At 32.2% G+C, this 22,744-nt stretch overlaps 1 protein-coding gene across 1 annotated transcript; it reads left to right on the plus strand.

Moving 5' to 3' along the window:
• The first annotated feature begins 461 nt into the window (after positions 1-461).
• On the plus strand, positions 462-15,120 carry LOC112031171 (protein argonaute PNH1). The gene is made up of 24 exons (XM_024063853.2): positions 462-796; positions 1,747-1,872; positions 7,954-8,282; positions 8,373-8,581; positions 8,726-8,872; positions 8,984-9,117; positions 9,233-9,342; positions 10,213-10,319; positions 10,426-10,564; positions 10,644-10,760; positions 11,053-11,160; positions 11,249-11,320; positions 11,429-11,551; positions 11,710-11,869; positions 12,169-12,290; positions 12,423-12,560; positions 12,643-12,785; positions 13,468-13,530; positions 13,627-13,690; positions 13,766-13,901; positions 14,129-14,202; positions 14,386-14,480; positions 14,565-14,596; positions 14,830-15,120. The coding sequence occupies exons 3-24, from the start codon at positions 7,965-7,967 to the stop codon at positions 14,997-14,999; spliced, it is 2,781 nt and encodes a 926-aa protein (XP_023919621.1). The 5' UTR covers positions 462-796; positions 1,747-1,872; positions 7,954-7,964; the 3' UTR covers positions 15,000-15,120.
• Positions 15,121-22,744: the final 7,624 nt, after the last annotated feature.

A 22,744-nucleotide genomic window follows, 5' to 3' on the forward strand; every position in this document is an offset into this window, starting at 1 on the left:
GTTGGCCATGTAAGAGCTTTTCCAATTGTGTAGGCAAAGGCATAAAATTCTCTATAATAGATAATGGAACCATAAAAATAGTCTCCAATGGATTCTCTGTATCTATAAATTTTTTTGACTCATGAATAGTAGCTCAACAAGTCTGATGGATTACTATTCATTCTTCAAATGTTTTTTTCTATTATAATAATTAGGTATTGAATAAAAAAATGTTGAAAGATGTGTAATTGTTAAAAAAAGAATAAATAATAAATAAAAAAATAATATTTAAATGTGATAAAGAATATGTTAAAAAGTGTATTTGAAAAAATAGTTAGCTGAAAGATAAAAATCACCATTCATTATCTAAATAGTTTACTGAAAATGCTTTAAGATAATTGTTGAAGAAAGTGTGACAAAAGCTATGGTATAGGACTACAATCTCGGAGGCAGTGCTCGTCTCCCCTCTCTATTTTTTTTATTATAAAAGCTAGAGTGCACAGCTTCACATTTGCTTTACACCTATAACCTGGCCTCACTAGCCGGAATTCTTCTTCAGAATCCAAATTCCCGGCCACATTTTCGTCTAGAGCCTGACACAAACTCTCTTCCTCCACTCAATTATTCAACTATATCTTTCTTATCATATATATGTGATAGATCTTGGTCTACAAAAAAGAAAGAAAAAGTAGGAAAAAGGAAACCAGCTAGTTAGAAATGAACTGAATGCTTTGCAGAGAGACACAGATACGTGCCACAACATCGCGACCACCCACCACCACCACCACCACTACTCTCTCTCTCTCTCTCTCTCGGAGTATGGAATCTCACACCTTTATTGATTTCTTAATTTAATATATTCCAACTTCTCTCTCTTTTTTTACAATTCATTCTTTGCAAAAACAAAAGCTACGTTGTTTTTTCAAATGCACGCCTTTCATCTTAAAGCTATCTCTCACACTCTTTCGTTTAATTAAAGCACCTTTCTCAAAGGCTGAGTTTGTTTCTGGATAAATAGAAAGTGGGTTTTGATTATTTTAGTCTTAGAAGGTAACATTTCCCAAAAATTCCCGACTACCAACATTCTTTATTCCTTCAAAGGTTGCTTCCTTGTATATACATTTGTTCATTGATGCTTCAAATTAAGGTTTTCAAGGTTCACTCCTTCAGACACTTTATTCAGGAAATTTGCATGCACAAGTTGAAAACTTTAGGGTCCGTTTTGGAGCTTTGAAGGCATTTTTTCCTTGAGCTTTACCTTTATTAGTATCTCTTAAAACATACATGTTTTCTGTTTTTCAAAATAAAATCTTGTTCCACAGTACCACTGTTTTGTTTCCATTCTGAATTACATTTGTAATTTTTTTTTTGGGGGGATGAAAATGTTGTGCTTTAAAATTCAACGTAGCAGTTTTGTCGTCTTCTTTTTTTTTTACTGAAAAGGTAGAAACAGTTTTGTCTTAATTACCAATAGATCTTTCAGATCTTCTGCATAAATCTCGTACATTATCTTTTTGGTATTTTCTAAATCTTTGTCAGCTAAATATACCAAAAAAAAACACCCTACTCACACTAGCAGATCAGATCTCTAAGACTTGTCAACATTAATATGTCATACCGTTTTAAGTTCATAATTCATATCCTCTAGTTTTCTGACTCTTTTAGCTGTGACACAGTCTAAGATTTGGCCTATAAAATGTTCAGTAGCCGAATTTCGTGCGCATATATCTAAGCCTTTTTGTTTAATATATTCCCGCTGGTGTGCAGAGTAGGCAAGTTAGAGTGAGGCGGAGATTTTAAGTCTTGGGGAAGCAGATAGAGAGAGCATTAAAGGCCGAACACAGCTAGAGCAGAGAGAGTTGTGCAGCAACAATACATAGCGTAAAGCAAAAGGTATGTGACTTTGTGCACATAACCGTAGTCGGCGTTTCTCAGACATCTTTCTTTTTGTGCATTTAATTTCCTTTCTCTCTCTCACATATACAAAACACGTACACAAACAAACTACACACAATTTTTTCTCTTCTTAGGTCTTTGTCTCATGATTGCCATGGGTCTCGGTTTGCTGGGGTTTGGTTTGAACCATAAATCTTCTTTGTCTTTCTTTGTGACTTGTGAGTATGGACTATATTGATATTATTATTCTCTGTTACATACATGACCATCACACGTGATGGCTGTTAGAAAGAGACGACAGGAAATGGACATAGTTAGAGGTTGAGGTCATACTTCTTGATAGTGATGTCTCATCTCGTGCATATACTTGTAGTGGCAAAGAGTACTTTTCAACAACTCTATTTCTTAAAAAAATTTCCTAAAATTTGAATCTCTCTCTCATTTTAAATCAAATGATTTTCCCTTACAATTTTTCTACCACTTTAAACATAAATTAACTGCACTTCCAAGGAAGACTTTTTAACTATTGTTGTCGGACATGGATGCATGTTACCAGTCAGAGCTATTGTTGTTTTTCTTCAAGCAATGAGTTGGAGGAAATTTCTTTAGGCATATTTAGAGGAAAATGGTTTCTCTCTCTAAATTTAAATAGGTATAGGGTTTCAATTAAGTTTTTTATTTTTCGAAATCGTTTCCACTTAAGTTGAAGTTTAAGGAAACCAATTATCATATTTGATTTTTTTTTTTTTTAAAGAAACCTCTCATATATCATATTTAAATAAATTTTTTTATCGTTTTTTCTTATTTAAAAAACAAAAAAGAAAACCAATCATCATATTTCACGGCTACATATTAAAAAAAAAAAAAAACCTGGTAATTTTTATAGCATTTCATTATGTAACTCACTAATTTCAAATAGCATTTTAGAAAATTTTATTTTAAAAAAGATAGTAGCTAGCATTTTATAATTATATATAGATTGAAAAAAAAAAATCGATGACACATTTTTTTGTCCTTTTTCTTAAAATTAAATACAATTACATATTTTCCTAAAAATAAAAAATTACACATTAATGCTCCCCAAACTTATACTAGAATACAAATCCTTCGTGACTATATTCCACTTTTTGTTTTTACTTTTTATTCTACTCTACTAATCACAACTTACTAATATTCTTTTTATTTTTCTTATAATATAACCAAAAATTAAAATAAAAAATAACACACATAATATATCATTATTGGCAAAGTATAGAATAGAATACAAGAAAGGCAAATTTGAATATATATATATATATATATAAATGCTATAAACATATATTTAGGAAGAATAAGATTAACTGCGGAAGTTGTTACATGACACAAATAGCACCGTATAATCACTTGATAGTAATGAAATGGATTTTATTTTTTTATTTTTGGTTGAGAAAGTGATGAAATGGATGTGGTTTATAGGAAAAAAAAAACTTTTTTTTTGATGCAATCAATTTTATCTTTAGTTCTTCTACAGTTACAAATTTTTTTTTTCACAACATGATGAAATGGTCAACTATCGATGATGATGGATAATAATAACTTTACATGACCAATTACTTTTATCTACTAGCTACTATTTGAGGGTTATGACAAAAATTGTTTCCTTAATTAACCTGTAGAGTATGATAATACGAGCCCCGCAGTGCTTTGAGATTCTTACCCTGTTACCCTTTATTTTAGTCAATGCATCCAATGATCCACCTTGGGTTAAGTCTTAAGTGTTAAATCTGAAAGGGTGCCTTCAGGACAGAATTGTACTGGGTATACAGTATACTGTATACAGACGAATCTGCTATCTGACTACATTGCCATTTTGACCTGGCTAATTTATTTGCATTTTAAAACCTACGTGTCGTATCTGGCGTCGCATTCCATCACATATAATGTAGGTTAACCATGGTTAAATAGTTTATCACAGAAAATGTAAGGAAAAAAAAAAATGAAACTACACTTCTGACCAAACACTTCAAAGGTGTAGAACAACAAAAGAAAGAAAGAAAGAAAGAAGATACTGACGAGTATATTCTTTATGTAGAATAGCTGGATTTTAGGAGGTGTTTGGTTTGTGTTTTTAAACAATAATTTTCAATTTTTAAACAATATTATAAGTATTTCTACATGCTTTTTCATCCACACGTATTTTTACACATATTTTTAAACAATAATTTTCAGTTTTTAAACACATTCACCAAATGGGCCACTGTTCTTTTTATTTTTTATTATATATATATATATATATTATTATTATCATAATCAAACCCGACTTTGTTGGAATACCCAAACTTCAGTTGTAAGCATTCACATCTAGTTTATAAAAAATATCTATTTTATTATAAAAAAGTTACTTTATTTATTCTAGCAATCTATTTTACAATTCACACAATATTTCAGTTTTTATTTTTACATACATTTCATTAAAATAATATAAACTACCCTATCAACTCATTCTCTCTCTTCTCTCCCATCTTTTTTGTACTTTTATGTTTAGCAATTATACAAACTTACTATTTATGGTTGCTAAAAATTTCTATCAACCTGCGCTTGCGTAAAGCTCAATCTGAGTAGGTGTGTTGCTATAATAGCAACTGGGAGGGGTTTAGTACCCCCAATGCTAATGCTTAAAGAGGATGGAATTTTTAAATAAGTTATGGGTGGATTTTTTTTTTTTTTTTTAGTTCAAAATTTTAAATTGGTTAGACTTTACCATTTAGCAAGTATTGCTGTTTACACCTTGAGTACTCCAATCCAAGCCAATTATGCATTGGAAAAAGTCTAGCACTAATTCAATTTGAAATTATTTTCTTCTAACTCATTATGTGATAATTGAAGAGATAATTCATATATAGTTTTAGTCATATAACTTTTATATTGCACCATGTGACTTGTTTAAAAGAGATTCTTCTAAACTAGGTTAGAACTAAACTTTATTCTTAGGGCTTTAAAATTTAAACTACTAAAATACATACCTTTATTAATAATTTTGTGCATCTCAAATCCCCCTCTCTTGGAATTTATGTAAAAATTAAGGTTTTTAAACAAGTCTCATGGCAAGATAAACGGAAAGGTTTAGGTTTTTATATTTATTTTTGTTTTTTAAGGGATTGAGATCATGTAGAGTATTGCACCTGATGCAATAGCATTGGATGGTTGAGATTGAGAGTTGAAAAAATCAACTTTCAATCTCAATTATTGAATAAAATAAAGTAAAAAATAGTTAGAAAGTTAAAGTTAAAAGTGGGTGTGGTAAAAAATTTTGTGAGAGAAGAGAGGGATAATTGCAATGGATCTCAATCCTTTTTTTAAGATATAAACAGAAAGTGTTTTGGAATTAATTCCTAAAATTTGAGACGGGATGTTATTTTATTTAATTGAGGAAAGAGACGAGATTTAATTTATTTAATGGGTATTGGGTTTTGTTTTTTCCTTGTTTGGCTTGTCTAATTATGCCTTTAGGTCTTCTAGAAGAGTTTTAGGGGGGCTTAGCCTATGACCAAAATTAGGGATGTACAAGTATATAACATTTTTAATAATTTATTTCTCATCTTTTTTAAATGCCAATATTGGGGTAATCCTTAATATAATATAGAGAAAACGAAATAGGTTTAAATCAAATTATATTATACTAGTAGGTTATTCATGTGATGCATGGATAGTGTTGTAAAGTTTTATGTAAAATGGTTTTAGAGAATGTTGTATATATATTATAGTATAATTGTTATAGAATTTTATTGGTAATGAGTTCATCATAAAAAGTAATAATTATAAATTGCACATATATATCCATTATAATCATTCAATTGAAGTGATGAAAAATAATAATAAAAAAAAATTTGGAGGAATATTATAGAATAAAAATTTATCTAGAATATGTCTTTCTCTTTCTCCATAATTCTAAAACAAAATACAGATCCCAAACATTCACAATCAATGACATAATTTACAAAAGCCACAAATCCACAATGTCTAACTTTATCATCAAAATCGTAATTGCTATTATCACTCAATATAAAATGCAATCCCCCCTTCCTTGGTCGTAGCCAACTCATACGAATTAAGATTAGATGAAACAACAATGTTAGAGCTAGGTAGGTGTCGCCGAAAGATTGAAGATAAATGATATTGTTTTTTATCTGTGTGTATTTGACATGAGATGGCATGAAAAACAATGTATAGGAATATATAAAGGGGTAGAAGTGCAAGAGGTGAAAATTGTGAATTAAAATGCAAAAAATTTTGTGTGTATGTGTGAGGGATGAAAAATCTTGAAAGATTGAACCAAAGGATACAAAGAATATTTATTTTTTAATTAGAAATGTGTTGAAATATTGAACCAAATGAAACAAAAAGTCAATATCTCTTTGCACAGAATGTACCACTTGACAGAACCTCGTGCTTTCTTACGTGAAGTCTCTAGTTTTATATATATATATATATATATATTGATTAACTACTTAGTACTTACTCTCGTATTGTCAAGAAAAGAATCTCTTGTCATTATTATTTAATATAAGTTTTTACTGCTTAACTAACCACCCACTCGTATATAAATATTCCAAAGTTATGAATAGTGTATTTAAAAAAAAAAAAAACATAAATCGATAATTGAGTGACGAAGAATTTAAATAATGAACGTCCACGTGGTGGTGCGAACTCTTGGCCATACCATTACTTCATTTTTGTTCACTTCTTTTTTTTTTTTTTTTTGGATTTATTTGAACATCTTTTACTTTTATGTCTTGTTCATTTTTTTTTTTTTTCCAATTAATACTTTTATTTGGATTTATTTGAACATCTTTTACTTTTATGTCTTGTTCATTTTTTTTTTTTTTCCAATTAATACTTTTTTCGATAAATTTGTAGAGCAGTAGAGTTGAACTTTTAAAAACGGATGTAGGGCCACTGAATGGGACAAGACACATGATTATTCTTCATGTCTTCTAATAATCCTGTGGATGATAGTTAATACCTTCATACAACACTTGTAAAAGCCATGTGTTTTTCCCTGAAAAAGGCCACCAATATGCACAATTTGGTACAAACTGACATCTGAAGCCACTAGACAAAGTTCATGCACCGTGCCAGTTCAATAGAGAACAAGGAAAACAACTAAACAGACTGAAACGCTGCTTGATCATTTACGCATTGTGCTGTTACTCGTGTCTTTTGGGGCCCTGCTTTTCCTATTGTTCTAGTACTTCTCTGTTTTGTCACTGTAGCTCAGCTTTGGGATGAGTTAAAGCTCCTTTATGTTCGCTGAAAAGGAATTTATTTGGTATCTTACAATTTGCCCTCTACAAGGCACTCGGAAAAATCCAGCTCTTCCCACGGGACCACAACCCAAATGGGTCTGTCATGCATGTTAGAAAAAAAAAGTCTACAGATACAATATAAAAAAAAAAAAATTCACACCCGGCGGATGGTGATGGGTCGAGATAAAAATCAGTAACAGTTTGTCAACGCAACTGTTTGACAAACTGTTAACCTACATCACATACACAATAAACTGTGAAGCATGGAGTTGTGGCCAGCTACATGAGACAAAATCAGAAAACCTCTCTTATTTTTTTCTTAGGTTGGAGATGACCATAGGATTTTTTTTCCCTTCTATATATTTGTTGTGATTGGACAATTTGAATCTTTGGGGCGTGGACTTTCACTTTTGCATGTATGCACGTCTCTTTGTCCATCTTTATCAGAGAATATGCAGAACTTGGACAAGAAAAACACTGTCAATATTTGATGCTAATCTTGTTCTTTTTAGTTTTTATTTTAAAAAATTGGCTGCTTTTCAGTTTGTTGCAGCCGTTACTTTAAATACTCCTTGTCTATCCTGTAGCATTTTCTTTAGTCTTTACTCGTACTTTTAAAACAATCCTAACGCTCAAAGTTTCTAGTTAAAACGTGCAAATTGTCACTCCATTACATTTCAGAGTTTATCTAGTTCTTGAAGCTATCAATTTGTCACATCTCTCGGTTTTTTGGTACTCTTTAAGAATCCAGTTTGTGTGTATGTTTTGTTAATTGAAGGTTGTCTTTGTACAGAAGTGGCTCACATGCTAATGAAAGACCCTAAGGAGAACCCTTTGATATCCAGGGAACCTCTGCTGAACACAATGAAAGAGAAGAATGAAGACTTCATGAAAGATACAAAGAAGATTATAGCAAGGAGAAGGGGAAGGAGAAGCGGTAAAGGACCAAAAGTGGAGAAATTCCAAGTAGAGAAGCTGGATACTGATGTGGGGTCCCCTGCTTCATGCAAAAGCCTTATGTTCCATCGTAGACCTGGCTATGGCCAACTGGGGACAAAGTGTTTAGTTAAAGCCAATCACTTCATTGCAAACATACCAGACTCGGATATATGTCACTATAGTGTAAGTGTTTCTTAGATTCAAGAGTGAGCTGAACTATGAAAAGTTATTGAAACTCACATTCAAATTTTGTGGCTATGTTTCTGTGTGCAGGTTAAGATTGACCCTGAGGTTACTTCTCATAAATTGAACAAAGCTATCATGACCCAGTTGGTGAAACTTCATAGAGAGTCAGACTTGGGGATGAGGCTCCCTGTCTATGATGGAGCAAGAAACTTATACACAGCTGGATTTCTGCCTTTTACTACAAAAAACTTCATCATAATATTGAGTGATGATGAGGAGGGGGCATGCAATAGAAGGTTATTCGTCAATCATATTTGTTTGTATTAAGATTGTGCTCTTCATTGAATGATATCTTGCTTGAATTTATGGTCTATTCTTAGATTTTATTTATTTATTTAAGTTTGTGGGATATTTGATCAAGCTTTGGTTAATCATATCAGGGAACGAGAATTTAAAGTGACGATAAGTTTTATAACTTTGGCTAGTATGCAACAATTACGTGAGCTTCTTGCTGGGAAGCCAGTTGATACCCCTCACAAAGCACTTACCATTATTGATATTGTCTTAAGGCAACTAGCAGCCCAAAGGTGCATTGCAGATTTGCAGTTGTTCTATTTCTTTAGCTTTATGTTCTTGTTTTATTTTCAATTAAGGTTACTGATATTGGATTTCCAATTACTTGTTTGTGGGTGTCTTAGGTATGTATCAGTTGGAAGGTTTCTCTATTCTCCTGATATTAAGAAACCACAGCAATTGGGTGGTGGCTTAGAATCATGGCGAGGATTCTACCAGAGTATTAGGCCTATTCAGATGGGACTGTCCCTGAATATTGGTGGGTATTCTTCTAATCCTTTAGGTTGTTTTGTTTTTATTGAAATGCTTTTACACAGTAACTTGTCCCCAAAAGTTAACATTCTGCTTTTTTTCCCTTGTTGCTTATGATTCAGACATGTCATCGACTGCGTTCATTGAACCACTCCCTGTCATTGATTTTGTTGCTCAGATTTTAGATAAAGATGTGTATTCAAGGCCATTATCAGATGCTGATCGTGTTAAGGTATTGTACTCTTTGGTGTGGAAACGAAGTGGTCATGCTCTTCACATGTGCAATTCTATCCGGAATTATATACGTATTTTGTCTATAGCCAACTTAAAAACTCCTGTATTGGTTTTATGATATGCTTTGAAATCATACTAGACACCAGTAGGTTGAGAATCTGATAATTTGTGTAGCAATTGAAAGTTCTAACCCAATCATAGGCTTAAAACTTTCAAACGTTACGTTCAAAGCAAGAGTAAGTGCTGCATGTAACATTCTGATTCCTGATCCTTCTGGCTGCTTAACTCTGTTCTATGATAGCTGTCAATCTTTTACCTCATCAAAACACTGCTAATGCATTTAGATAGAACATTTTGGTGAATGCATTACCTAATTAGTGAATGGACATTGTAATGCTAGATTCTAACTCAAAATGGGATAGCTACTATTCTAACATCTTGTATAATTTTTAATTTAGAGTAATTTTTGCATTATTGTGAACTTTTCAAGTTTAGCTCTCCTTCCTAGTCCTAGAGCTGTGTTAAGCTTAGATTGAATAATTTGTGAAATCATTTTGCTTGTTGAACAGCTATTGCTACGACAATGCAGCAGCTGTCTTTGCATGGTTTACATTTGATGTATCTTATTTCAATTTAGCCTTACTACTTGTAGGCATTTGCTTTCTCCAACAAAATCAACCAAGATTGACTTTGAAGTTGTTTAATTCTCCATTAGAATATTCAAGCGTCTACATATCTTTTCCGCTCTTAGGATCAATAAGTACTGCACATCTAGTCCAGATTATCAATCCATTATTTTTGCAGATAAAGTTGAGAGGCAATCTTTAAATGATGTCTAACCAAGTTACTTTTGTATCAATGATTGCAGGTTAAGAAAGCCCTTAGAGGTGTCAAAGTAGAAGTTACACATAGAGGAAATGTTCGAAGGAAATACCGCATTTCAGGGTTGACATCACAGCCTACAAGGGAGCTAATGTATTTAGATTCGCCATCATTGTTCTTTCCTCTTGCTAGTTGTTTTTGTGTTTTCTTATTGTACTCATTTTGGAATGATTATCTTCTTCTTTTTCCCCTTAAACAGTTTCCCAGTAGATGAGCAAAAGAACATGAAATCAGTTGTTGAGTACTTTCAAGAGGTGTATGGATATACCATTCAATATTCTCATCTACCTTGTCTTCAAGTGGGAAATCAAAAGAAGGTGAACTATTTGCCATTGGAGGTAGGCTCTGCTCAATATTTGCAACCTTTGTATGTAGCAGTCTATTCTCTTTAGCCAATTCATATGAATCTTTCTACAGGCTTGCAAGATAGTTGGCGGACAGAGATACACTAAAGGGCTGAATGAGAAGCAGATAACTTCTCTGCTAAAAGTTTCATGCCAAAGACCCCATGAACAAGAAATGGACATTTTACAGGTCTACATCATTAATTCCTTGAGCTTCTAGCGACTTTGTTGATAAACTAAGGAACATATATCTAAATAAATTGTAAATACTGAGATTGCTTGAGTGCTACTAAAGGAAAATCCATAGGTTTTTTGCTTGTACAATGTTCCAATTTTCTACCATACTGCAACACTTGCTTGTTCCAAAGAGTTACCCTCAATATCTGTCAGCAAAAGACAATTATTGGTCAATGCAAATAATAATGACAGCATGAAGATGAACGGTACACCAAAGATCTGACATTTCTCCCATGTCTTTGCAGACAGTTCATCAAAATGACTATGAGAAAGATCCCTATGCAAAGGAATTTGGCATCAGTATAGACAACAAGCTTGCATCTGTTGAGGCTCGGGTTCTTCCAGCTCCATGGGTAAGTACAAAGCCACTTTACTACTTCAGACATTAAGCCTCATACTACCAACAAGTTGTTTATTGTATCCCTTTTTTTTTCTTAATAGCTCAAGTATCATGATACTGGAAAGGAAAAAGAATACTTGCCTCAAGTTGGTCAGTGGAATATGATGAACAAGGTTAGTCAATGTATAACTTGAGAAACTTAAAAATTTAACAGCAAACTGATTCTAAGTGTTAAAAGTCAGAGACTAACTATATCTGACAGAAGGTTCGTTTTAATGCAGAAAGTAATAAATGGAAGCACCGTCAGACATTGGGCTTGCATCAACTTCTCAAAAACCGTCCAAGAGAGCACTGCTTGTAGTTTCTGTCAACAGTTGGTTCAGATGTGCCAAATTTCTGGCATGGTAAACTTTCCTGATTCAGTTCTGGGTAGTGGCAAATTTTAAGTAGAAATCAGTGACTTTGTGAAATCATCATTCTATTCAAATAATTATAACACTGTTTCCAACATTCATAGTTATTTCTTGCATTTATAATATGTTTTTGTTGTCCTTAATCTCAGGAATTTAACCGGGACCCTGTAATTCCAATATATTCAGCCAGACCAGATCAGGTAAAGAAGGCCTTAAAATATGTGTATTATGCTGCTGCAAGCAAGCTAGAAGGAAAAGAGTTGGAGTTGCTTATTGCCATTCTTCCAGACAACAATGGCTCCTTATATGGTATGTGGTTAGCTTTTGCTACTAGCTGGCTATTTGGGGCTCACTTTACAATATCAACTTAGACAATCCATATATATGGTTTCTATAAGCATTGCCGATCAAGTAATGTAGAATGAAAAATATGTATATTGTTTCTCATACTTAGGAATTTAAATGTCTCCAACATGATTTTTGCACAAAGTCTTCCAACTTTTAAGTTTTCATGTAAAGATGTCAGAAATTTCTAAGTCTATTATCCATAACTTTGTGAGATTTATGTGGAATTCGTACTCACTAAGGGCTGCATGCTCCACTTTCAGGTGATCTAAAACGAATTTGCGAAACAGAGCTGGGGTTGATTTCTCAGTGCTGCCTTACAAAATATGTCTTCAACTCTAGCAGACAGTATCTGGCAAATGTGTCGCTTAAAATCAATGTCAAGGTGTGTCATAATTGAATGATCTTTCAGCGTTCTACAACCCAAAAACAGAGCTTACTATGGTTAATATTGTATTCATCTGACTTGTCAGATTAGTGATTTCTTTATCTAAAAAAAGTCTTCTCAATTTTTTAGATGGGAGGAAGAAATACCGTGCTTTTAGATGCATTAAGTTGGAGGATTCCTTTGGTCAGTGACATTCCAACAATAATTTTTGGAGCTGATGTTACTCATCCAGAAAACGGAGATGATTCTTGTCCATCTATAGCTGCTGTAAGCATTTGAAAACCTTAATACTTCTACTAGAAAATTTTGGATGGCCCCAAGTTTGAGCATGCTGATTATTGTAATACAGGTTGTAGCCTCCCAAGATTGGCCAGAAGTTACAAAGTATGCCGGTTTGGTATGCGCACAGCCTCATCGAGAAGAACTTATCCAAGATTTGTTCAAAACCTGGAAAGATCCTCAACGGGGCATGGTTACTGGAGGCATGATCAGGTACGTACTGAAGGACTCCTTCAAAACTGTGCATGACTTGGGTGTTCTTATGTTCACATCTTGGTTTAGTGCTTTATAGTTATTAAAAAAAATTTACAGCATAAAAGACTATCCCAACACTCAAACCCCTCCCCAATCTCAAGTAAATTACTAAATTTTCTAGAAGATGGACTAGGCAGGCAACTCCATCTACAAGACAGCATTTGTAAAGGGATGGAACAACAAGACCAGTTTTGGGGTGGGAAGACATGCCATTTATGCTAGAGCTATTTAAATTGGCCTTAAAAAATTCATTTTGCAGTTATAATGACTATCAAATTGAGAAATATGATTTGCCTAACTGTTAATAAACCAGCAGTTGACCATGTTGTTACTTAAGTTTTTCTAATCTAGGATATTCATGCGTGATCTAGAGAATTATATCTTTTATATTTTATTTGATTCCTTTAATTATTGACCTGGTTTAATTTTTAAGACCACTGGATTTTTTGGCTGACCTCGAGTTCAAAAACTTCATAGATAAGGTTTTATTGTAGTAGAAAGTGCATTCATTGGGTGTTTGAGGCTTACTTGGTGATGCATACATGGAGTTATACCTTCTAATTGCTTCCGTAGTTTTTATTAGAAGATAAAATGACGGTTTCTTTTTTTAATTGAAGTTTACTAATTTGAGTTACTGCAGAGAGCTTTTACTTTCATTTAAGAAGGCTACTGGACAAAAACCATTGAGAATAATATTTTACAGGTACTCTAATTTAATAACTATTTAGATAAAGAAATTGTTTTGATCTGCAGTTAGGTCCAAGAAATAGCTAAAGTATGCTTTTTATAATATCTGTAGGGATGGTGTTAGTGAAGGACAATTCTACCAGGTCTTACTATATGAACTTGATGCCATTCGTAAGGTTGGTGAAGATCTAGCATCCTTGTTTTTTATTAACTTGATGCTCTTCCTATTCTTACATTCCTATCATGTCTAGGCTTGTGCATCATTGGAACCTAGTTACCAACCCCCAGTAACATTTATTGTGGTTCAAAAGAGGCACCACACCAGGCTCCTCGCAAACAATCACAATGACAGAAGTAGCACTGACAAGAGTGGAAATATCTTACCTGGTAATACTCTTTGTTTCAAATCACCTGGAAGAGCTAGCCTACTCTCCCACTTATGATTCTATGCTTGGCCTACGAAAGTTACACGAGGTAATTGAGTGATCACATGCTTTGGGCCAAGGGGTCTGATCAGATTCTGCAAAAGAGTTAGCTAGCTCTCTCCACAAGTCATGCAGCTACCATTCTGAACTCATGAACTGAGATGTTGTTGATTTGAATTTCAAATATAGGTACTGTGGTGGATTCAAAGATTTGTCATCCTACTGAGTTCGACTTTTATTTATGTAGTCATGCAGGAATCCAGGTATGGTGTTGAAACATACTAAATAATTCATAATTTGAGAATTGGACCTTAAAGTAGTTAAAAGAGTTGCAATAAACCTCAGACAGATTTGAGCATGCAAGATTAACTCCATGTAAAAGCCTATTATATAAGAAGCTGAAACATATTCGAACTTTAAGTTATATTGCACATGGCATTTGACAGGGAACCAGTCGACCAGCTCATTATCATGTTCTCTGGGATGAGAACAATTTTACTGCAGATGAAATTCAATCACTGACCAACAACCTGTGTTATACGTGAGTTATTTGGTTCCCATGTTGCTTCTTCTACATAAGCTTTTTACTTATAGTGAATTAACCTCGTTAATGATTTGGTTGCAGGTATGCTCGATGCACTCGATCTGTTTCTGTAGGTAAATTTCTACTCATCGTTTACAATACACTGACATGCACATAATGCCACCTACCTGCCTGTCAAAGTAATACGTCAAATTTTCAAAGAAACTTACACCAACAATTCTTTGTTTAGATTGTCCTATGTCCTTGTTTGCATGATTTTATTATCATTCAACTGGCAAGATACATATTTATCATACTGTACGGCACGTAATGGCAACTTAATAAATATCATTTCTTCGAAATGCAGTGCCTCCTGCATATTATGCTCACCTGGCAGCTTACAGAGCTCGATTCTACATGGAACCTGATGTGCATGAGAATGCTAAAACGCGTTGCACACGGGCCACTAATGGGTCATGTGTCCGTCCTCTTCCAGCTTTGAAAGAGAAGGTGAAGAATGTGATGTTTTACTGCTAGAGGGAGGAAGTAGCAGGGGCAAGAACTAAATTGAAGCATAGGAAGGAGTTGTAAATGCTGTACCTTGTGTTTATAATGTAGAGAGATTGTGCCTTGAATTAAAATTTGAAAATTTTGACAACGCGTCTAACAAGGTTTTGATAGCGTTAGCGTTTTATATATGGATGATGATGTAAAGGTAACAGGACATCTGTGTGCACGCACGCATGTGTGTGTGTTTATCTGTTAGGATTTAAGGGTCTGATTGCCTAGGTGATTTAGGAGCCTAAAAGCGCATTTTTAAAACCAGAATGTTGTTTCACAACAACAGTTCTTGATAACTTTTTTACAATTACTCATTTTAACCCCAAAACGTCGTTTCACAACAACTTATACAAACACATGGGCGGAGCCATGTTGAAGGGTGGGGGGGCCATGGCCCCCCCAAAATTTTGAATTATATATATATATATATAATTATTTCAATGTTTTCAAAATTTAGTCTACAAAAATAAGAGTTAGCCCTCCCAAGTATTTGAATTAATCCAATGATACTCTTAAAAAAAATAATTGGTCTAATAGTTATAGAGACATAACTTTATTTTTCACAATTATATTTTTATTGTAAAATGTGTTTTTATATCTGTTAAATATTTGAAAAAGTTTAGCACCAAACATGTTTGAATTTATTTTTTTCAACCCGTTATGTGGCGATTAACAAGTCATTGACTCATTAAAAAATTCTTGTCACTAAAATTACACATGAAATGTCTCTTTAGTTGCCACATAATGGGTCAAAGCAAGATAGTTTCAACTATGTTTGGAATCTGGTTCCTCCAAGTTTTGGATCATTCTTATTTTTGAAAATTTCATTAGTTCAATTGAATATATTTACTTACATTAGTATAAAATTTGATATTTTTTTTTATAGAAAATGAAACCTTTTAAGAATTTCACTATGAAAATTGTGAAAATGAATTTTATTAATTTTATGAAAGATAGCCATCAAACATAATTTTGATTGAAAATATTAAGCTCTTTTTTTTTTTGTTGGGTGTGTGTATATATATAACTTATCAAATAAAAAAGTGTGTATATAATAAAAAAAGCATATGTATTTATGTGTGTATATGGGGCTGTCTTGATAAATATATTAGTGTTGCAACTTGGCCCTCCCAAACAAAAATTTCTGGCTCCGCCCCTGTACAAACACACCCTAAATTGGTAAATATAGTAACAATGTAATCTAAAATGGGACTGCATTCCTTGATCATTCTGTGAAACGAAAAACTCAGGAATTTGGAAACTAGAGACTCGTTCGAGCGAGAACAAGACTGCCCAGAGAGCTGGTTTAAGGTTTTTGTAGGCTAAGCCATCTTCGAGAGTAGGCCTTGAGTTTTGGTCGGTGAGCAAGGAGAAAAGAAATAGAGAGAGTTGAGCATTTTGAGAAATGGGAAGAGCCACTTTCGTTCAAGCTAAAGAGAGAAGCCCTTTTGGTTCCTAAGCTCCTAAGCTGTGGGAACAGAAAGATCATCTGAAAATACCTATGCCTAGTGCTTGATGGAATACCATTTTGAGTCGACAGAGCCAAATCTTTTAAGCTACAAGATATGCATAGAACTCGACATTAGCAATGTTGGGTTTTAGCTGTAACTCGATTTTGTTAAAATCAAGTTTCAAAAATAAGGGCATTTTGCTATAGATTTTTAAAATTAAGAGTATTTACTCATTTTGCCCAATTTCACATGTGATCAAAGTCAATCCGCTTAAGAATCTTTCACAATTTTTTTTTTTTTTAATAATGAGAAAGTTTGCGGACACAAAAAATTTGACATTTGCTAATACGGCAGATTGTTAGTAGTAGGAAAAAAGTGATTTTTTTTTTTTGAGAAACAAACACACACACAAGGGAGAGGGAAAGGGGTTCTAACACCCAAAAAAAAAAAAATGATGTTAATAGAAAGCTCAAATGAAAACTAGTGAAAACTTACCAACTCAGCATGTGTGAAAAAATTGTCAAAGTATTTTATGTATATAGCATTACTCTTTAACATTTTCCTATTTTGTTCAAATTCAAATTTCGAATTAAGTATTTGACTTTTTCTCTTTAAAGAATGGGTAATTTATTATACATTACCTTTCTTGATACTCAAATATTACCAAATTAATAATCTAAATACAAATACAAATTCAAATTCAAAGACATATTTTGACCTTGAAGACTTAGACTACCTAGTTATTTTGTGTGGAATGAATCAATTTACAATTAATGACTAATTTAAGACCCCTCAAGTCAAAATGTCAAATTGAATTTAAATTCAATGCATTCGGAAGTCTTATTATCAATCATCCCATTAATACCCCCACTTTCTCCAAATTTACTTTCAAAATTCAAGTTTCAAACTTAAATACAAACTATTTTGTAACCTATGCTTACGCAAATGAATGGTCAATTATAGTAATCCTATTGATGTTAAGCTTGGGTTATTAAACATCTAGGAAATTAATTTAACCAAGAGTTATGTTATATCTCCCATAAAAAAAAGAAAAAAAGAAAAAAAAAAAAAGAGTTATGTTATATATTCCTAAAAAAAAAAAGGAGTTTTGTGTTATAGGGTAATTATGTTCTATAATATATTGTCAAATAAATAATTAGAAATGTTTATTTGTGAAAACATAATAATTTTTTGACTTTGTTATCCTAAATATTCATAATAATAACAAATTAACCATATTGATAATAAGACATTTAAAGGTACTAAAATGGTTTTTCCTTACAACTTTCACAATATTATTTCCGTCAAATTTCTCATTATCATATATACTAATCTCATTCCAGTGCAATGCGTGAGAATATGTCATTATTTTGTAATGAAATATAATATATAATTTATTTTAAAAAAATATTTGTAAAATCATATATTAGGATTAATCATTTCTAACAAAGTATTTTTCTCATAAGAGAATTTCATTTTAGATGTATGCACTATTAATTAAGAAATGTACTTTTCTTATATAACCCTTTACCAAACCAACAAAGAGCAAGGATCTTTATTTTTATTTTTATTCTTTATAAAATAAACAATGTCATATTGCTTTCTTTTTTAAGCAATTAAATTTTGTGTTCTCTATAAATAATAAATTCTTTTTTATTCTTTGTAAAATAAACAATGTCGTATTGCTTTCTTTTTTTTTTTTTTTCTTTTTTTTTTTTTTTTACTTTCTTTTTGCAATGGGAAAGTCGGACATAACTGTGTATTTTATAATAGCACCATTTTTATTATGAAGGTTAGAGATACCAAAAGCATATGAAATAGGAACATCAAATAGATTTCCATCATTGGTTTCGCTTTGAAGGGTAGATATACCAGGACCATATAAAATAGGAACATCAAATTGATTTTCAGCATCAGTTTCACTACCAGCACACATCTCGACTTGAGTCCCACCAACCCTTTTTTACAGTATTTTTTTGACCTTCTAGCTGGTGCTTCATCCATAACTATCTCCAGTAATATATTCGAATATGACATCAAATTATTAATGCAATATCACCACTAAATCCTCATCATATTCTTAATCACTTGAAAATTTATTGACTGAAAATATACAAAGATCTAATAGAATTGTGAATAATGTAAAATAGATTTATAGATACTCTTACATCAAAATTATTGGAAAATGAAAAAAAAAGGAAAGAAAAAACAAACTATTGTGAAAAGAAAACGATAAAAGCTCTAATAAAAAAGTCACATAAGGTTGTCTATATCAGCATATCAACAACTAATCATATAATTTACCATTAATAATAAGAACATAAGTAGTTAAAAATAGCTAACCTTCATTAAGAAAATAAGTAGTTTAAAATATCTGACTTTGTTGCCAATAGAGTTTCCCAATTTTATGACATTCCCTTGGTAACAAAAAAATTACACCATACGCAAAAACACATGGTTATTTTCTTATAACTAAACAAAAATTAATCGAAGTCAGAGGAAAGAAAGGAATAAGAAAATCTTAGCAATACTTGGAACGTGTTTTATAGAGCATAAGCCGGGACCATTAAAAAGTTGTAGAAAAATAAAATTGGAAGGAAAGGAGAACCTCTTCCTATATAAGATACAGAAGTAACCCTTTGAATACCCAAAACCATGCATCATAGATCTCAAGAGATCCCTTTCAAATTCCATAGTATTCATGAAAAAATACTAAGAGTGTTGTATATGATGGAATCCCTAAACCAGTGTGGTAATATGTACCGCTAGTTGTGTAAGACTCGAATTTTGGTATTGCTAGAAGTTTCTGATATGCACAAAAAATAAAAATAAAAACTATCTGATTTAAGGAAGTAAATCTGGATTTGGTTGGGGTTCTTATCTGCTCTTCCAAAAGGAACGTAGAAGTTATTTGTTGAAAATAAAGATCGGAACTGGAATGATAATTATGGTATGATCCTCACATTTGACACTAAAATTAAGATTTTTTTTGGGGAACAAATAGCACAAAATTGGACTCTGATTATATATATAATTTACTTAAAGTGTCATGTTAAAAAATACCTTAAAATAATTATTAATAAACTATTTTAGAAATGTTTTAACACCACTTTTAGGGAAATATAAAAAGGAGTAAAAAATTTAATTTTTATCTTGGACCCCAAATTTTTTTATAAATATATTATAAACTAATTAATGTCCTTAGGACTTCCATTAACTTTTTCCATTACTTAATACTTTAGTTAATTTTATCTAGCATTTATTAAGTCATTTAAATTTATTAAGTCTTGAGCTTGATTTTAATTTCTTTGATAATTTGATTTTTTTGTTGGAATTTAAATTATCCTAAACTATTTAATTTTAATGGAATCCTATACTATCTTATTAGAATGAAATGAAAATCATGTTTTCATATTTTTCATGATTTATTTTATCAAAATTAATTGAAATCCTGAAGAGCTAAACACCAAAAATAATGAAGTTGTACAAAAGAAGAAAGAAAAAAAAAATGATAAAACTTTCTTTCCAAAGTGGTATGGATCAACATACATTGCCTCTATCCAAGTACAAATCCAAAATGCAAGAACGCATATGAGCACATAGAAGAAAACTGAATTCTTCATTTGAAGGAATATGGTGTACGGCACTACATTAATAGGGTGTACACTTGTTCAAAGTGTACACCTCTCGATCTAGGCGTACATAGCTTTAGGCATAAACTCCAAGGGACAAAGAAATTGCAATTCTAATCAATTTGAACCTTTACATTCATGCTAAAAGTGAATAATAGGAAAATAAAGTGAAGCAACCAACCAAACCATCCGAAGCATGTGATTTCATAAGAAATTATACAACTAAGGAGGAAAGTAAAGGGTTATGGAATAGAGCCATGAACATCCTTCGTTAGCATCGTGTTGTGATCAACCGGTTGGTCCCTTGGTCAATTGATTCCTCAACTTAATGTGCAAGGCACAACAAGAAATTTGGCCTTTGGCAATGACTTTTACTGCTTTAAATATCATCACTAATGTTATTAGCAATGATATTCGTCTTCTCTAATTGCTGTTGGAAATGCCCCATCAAGAGAGGATTTTTAGCATTACTGTCGTCACTAATACATTACATTAGCATCAGTATGTGTAAAGTCTCAGTGGGTGTAAAATTGTGCATTTATGCACAATTACTACAGTAACCGTGAATATATGCTCGGTTACTATAGCTCTTCTATCTATTATTTTATTTTTTTTTTCTCTCCTCTCCCTTGCCTTGTCAGACTCTCTCTCACCCACTCTTCAATGCCAAGAAGAAGAAGCAACCGACCATCACAACTAACCAACCACCACCACCACAACCAACCCATTACAACATCAATTTAATCCAAACACAATCAATCCAAAATTAATGAAAATCAACACAAACCCAACTTAAAATCAACTCACAATAAAACACAATAGAAAATCCATTTGGCAAAATACAAATCAACCCAAAACCCAAGCTTGCCGCTGCTATGAGAGAAAGAGTGTGAGTGTATTGAGCCATGGAAGCTTGGTAGAGAGATTTTTTTTTTTTTTCCCAGATTTGAAGAGAGCACTAATTTGATAGAGAAGGAGAGGGGGAGAAAGAGATAGATTTTTTTTTTTTTTTTTAAGAAATGAAAAAGAAGAAGAAGAAAGAAAGAATAGCAAAAGAAAAAGAAGAAAAGGAAGAAAGAAAGAAGATGCTGAAGAAGAAAAACATAGAAGAAGAAATAAGCAAGTAGAAAGAAGAAGGAGAAAAATAAAGAGAGAGAGTGTTTCAAAGAAGTGAGGTAAGGTGGTGGGGCCAAGTAAGGAAAATAATAAAAAAAAAGTGAAAAAGTATTATTTTAATAAAAGATGGTGTATTATAAATAATCTAATGCGATTGTTTTTTGCAAATTAATTGTGTAAAATAAAAAAAAAAAAAGTAGATTTTTATTATAAAATAGACGGAAACTTTTGCACATACTGATGCTAATGCTCTTAGCAACGATATTGTGGTAATTTTCGACGCACATAGCCTAGGAAACTAAATGGACGAGTCATCACTAATATGTAATTATTACCAACGACAAAGGTCTTCTCACTACAACAAACATGAGCTTTTTCAACATATTTTTATCCATGGTCACTAAAAAATGTTGATAAAGGCCTTTAGTTTCTACATTTGCACTCAACTGTTGAAAAATTCACATATATATTTCCACAGTTGACATAACTGTTGAAATAAGTGGTAAATAAGTGGTGAGAAATTCATTTGCTAAGTGATTAAATAGTGCTAATTTATATCAATAGGTTATAAATGTGGGAAATAAAACACGGAGCTTTTATAGCTTTTATATATTTACCTACAATCACTCCCTCTCTCTCTCTCTCTCTCTCTCTCTCTCTCTCTCTCTCTCTCTCTCTCTCTCTCTCTCTCTCTCTCTCTCTATTGGTTTTTTTTTGTTTTGTTTTTTATTTTTTTTTGGGAAGACAATTTAGAACATTTTCTTCTTTCAATGCTTGTGTTGGGAAAACAGATGACAAAACATTTTGTTCAAGCAAAATGACTTTTATAGGTTTTCAATACACATTGATATGATATTGAAATTGTGTCTATGTCAATCATTACTGGCACCATTGATTTGATGATTTCCACTATGGTGCAACATTTTCAATCATAAAACATAGGCCCAATAATTTTCTGTTTTCTATTGGAGGTGCTATTGCCCAAATTATTTGTGTTTTTATGATGTAGCACTTTGAAGGTGAAACTCTTGAGCTTCTAGTTGGAGGTCATATTACCAGTTGGTACATGGATCTTGCTTCTAGCAAAAAAGTTCTCATCATTTTGCAATCAATATTCTATCAAAGCTATATGAAAAAATAGATCGTTACTTCCAAATTGTTTGAATAAGTTGCTTCTTTGTAACATTTTCACTTTCAGTCTATTATTGAACTGTTTCTGTAGGAATTGTGTAATAGTTAGAAAACGGATCCCAATCTTTTACCCCAAATAATTTAAATAAATGCATTTAAGGTATGAAGGATTCTTATTTTAATATATCGAAAGCCCTTTTTCACTCTTTCACAAGCTAAGGGATTAAAAGAATAAGGATTATACTAATTAATTTGCTCCAAAGCCTATATTGTTTCTACTACTAGAATTCAAATCTCTATGATGTTTTGGATGTTTATATTTTCCGAAAAAAAGAAAAAAAAATAATGAGCCATATCTCAATTTCCAGTCAATATTTGATGTATTGCAATG

The sequence above is a fragment of the Quercus suber genome, unplaced genomic scaffold, assembly GCF_002906115.3.
Source record: "Quercus suber isolate HL8 unplaced genomic scaffold, Cork oak 2.0 scaffold_217, whole genome shotgun sequence".
Taxonomy (NCBI): Eukaryota; Viridiplantae; Streptophyta; class Magnoliopsida; order Fagales; family Fagaceae; genus Quercus; species Quercus suber.

Coding starts and splice junctions, on each gene's coding strand:
- LOC112031171 (XM_024063853.2), top strand. CDS start 7,965: ATGCTAATGAAAGACCCTAAGGAGAACCCTTTGATATCCAGGGAACCT. Junction 8,283..8,372: donor CGGATATATGTCACTATAGT/GTAAGTGTTTCT, acceptor TTCTGTGTGCAG/GTTAAGATTGACCCTGAGGT. Junction 13,902..14,128: donor GAGTGGAAATATCTTACCTG/GTAATACTCTTT, acceptor TTTCAAATATAG/GTACTGTGGTGGATTCAAAG.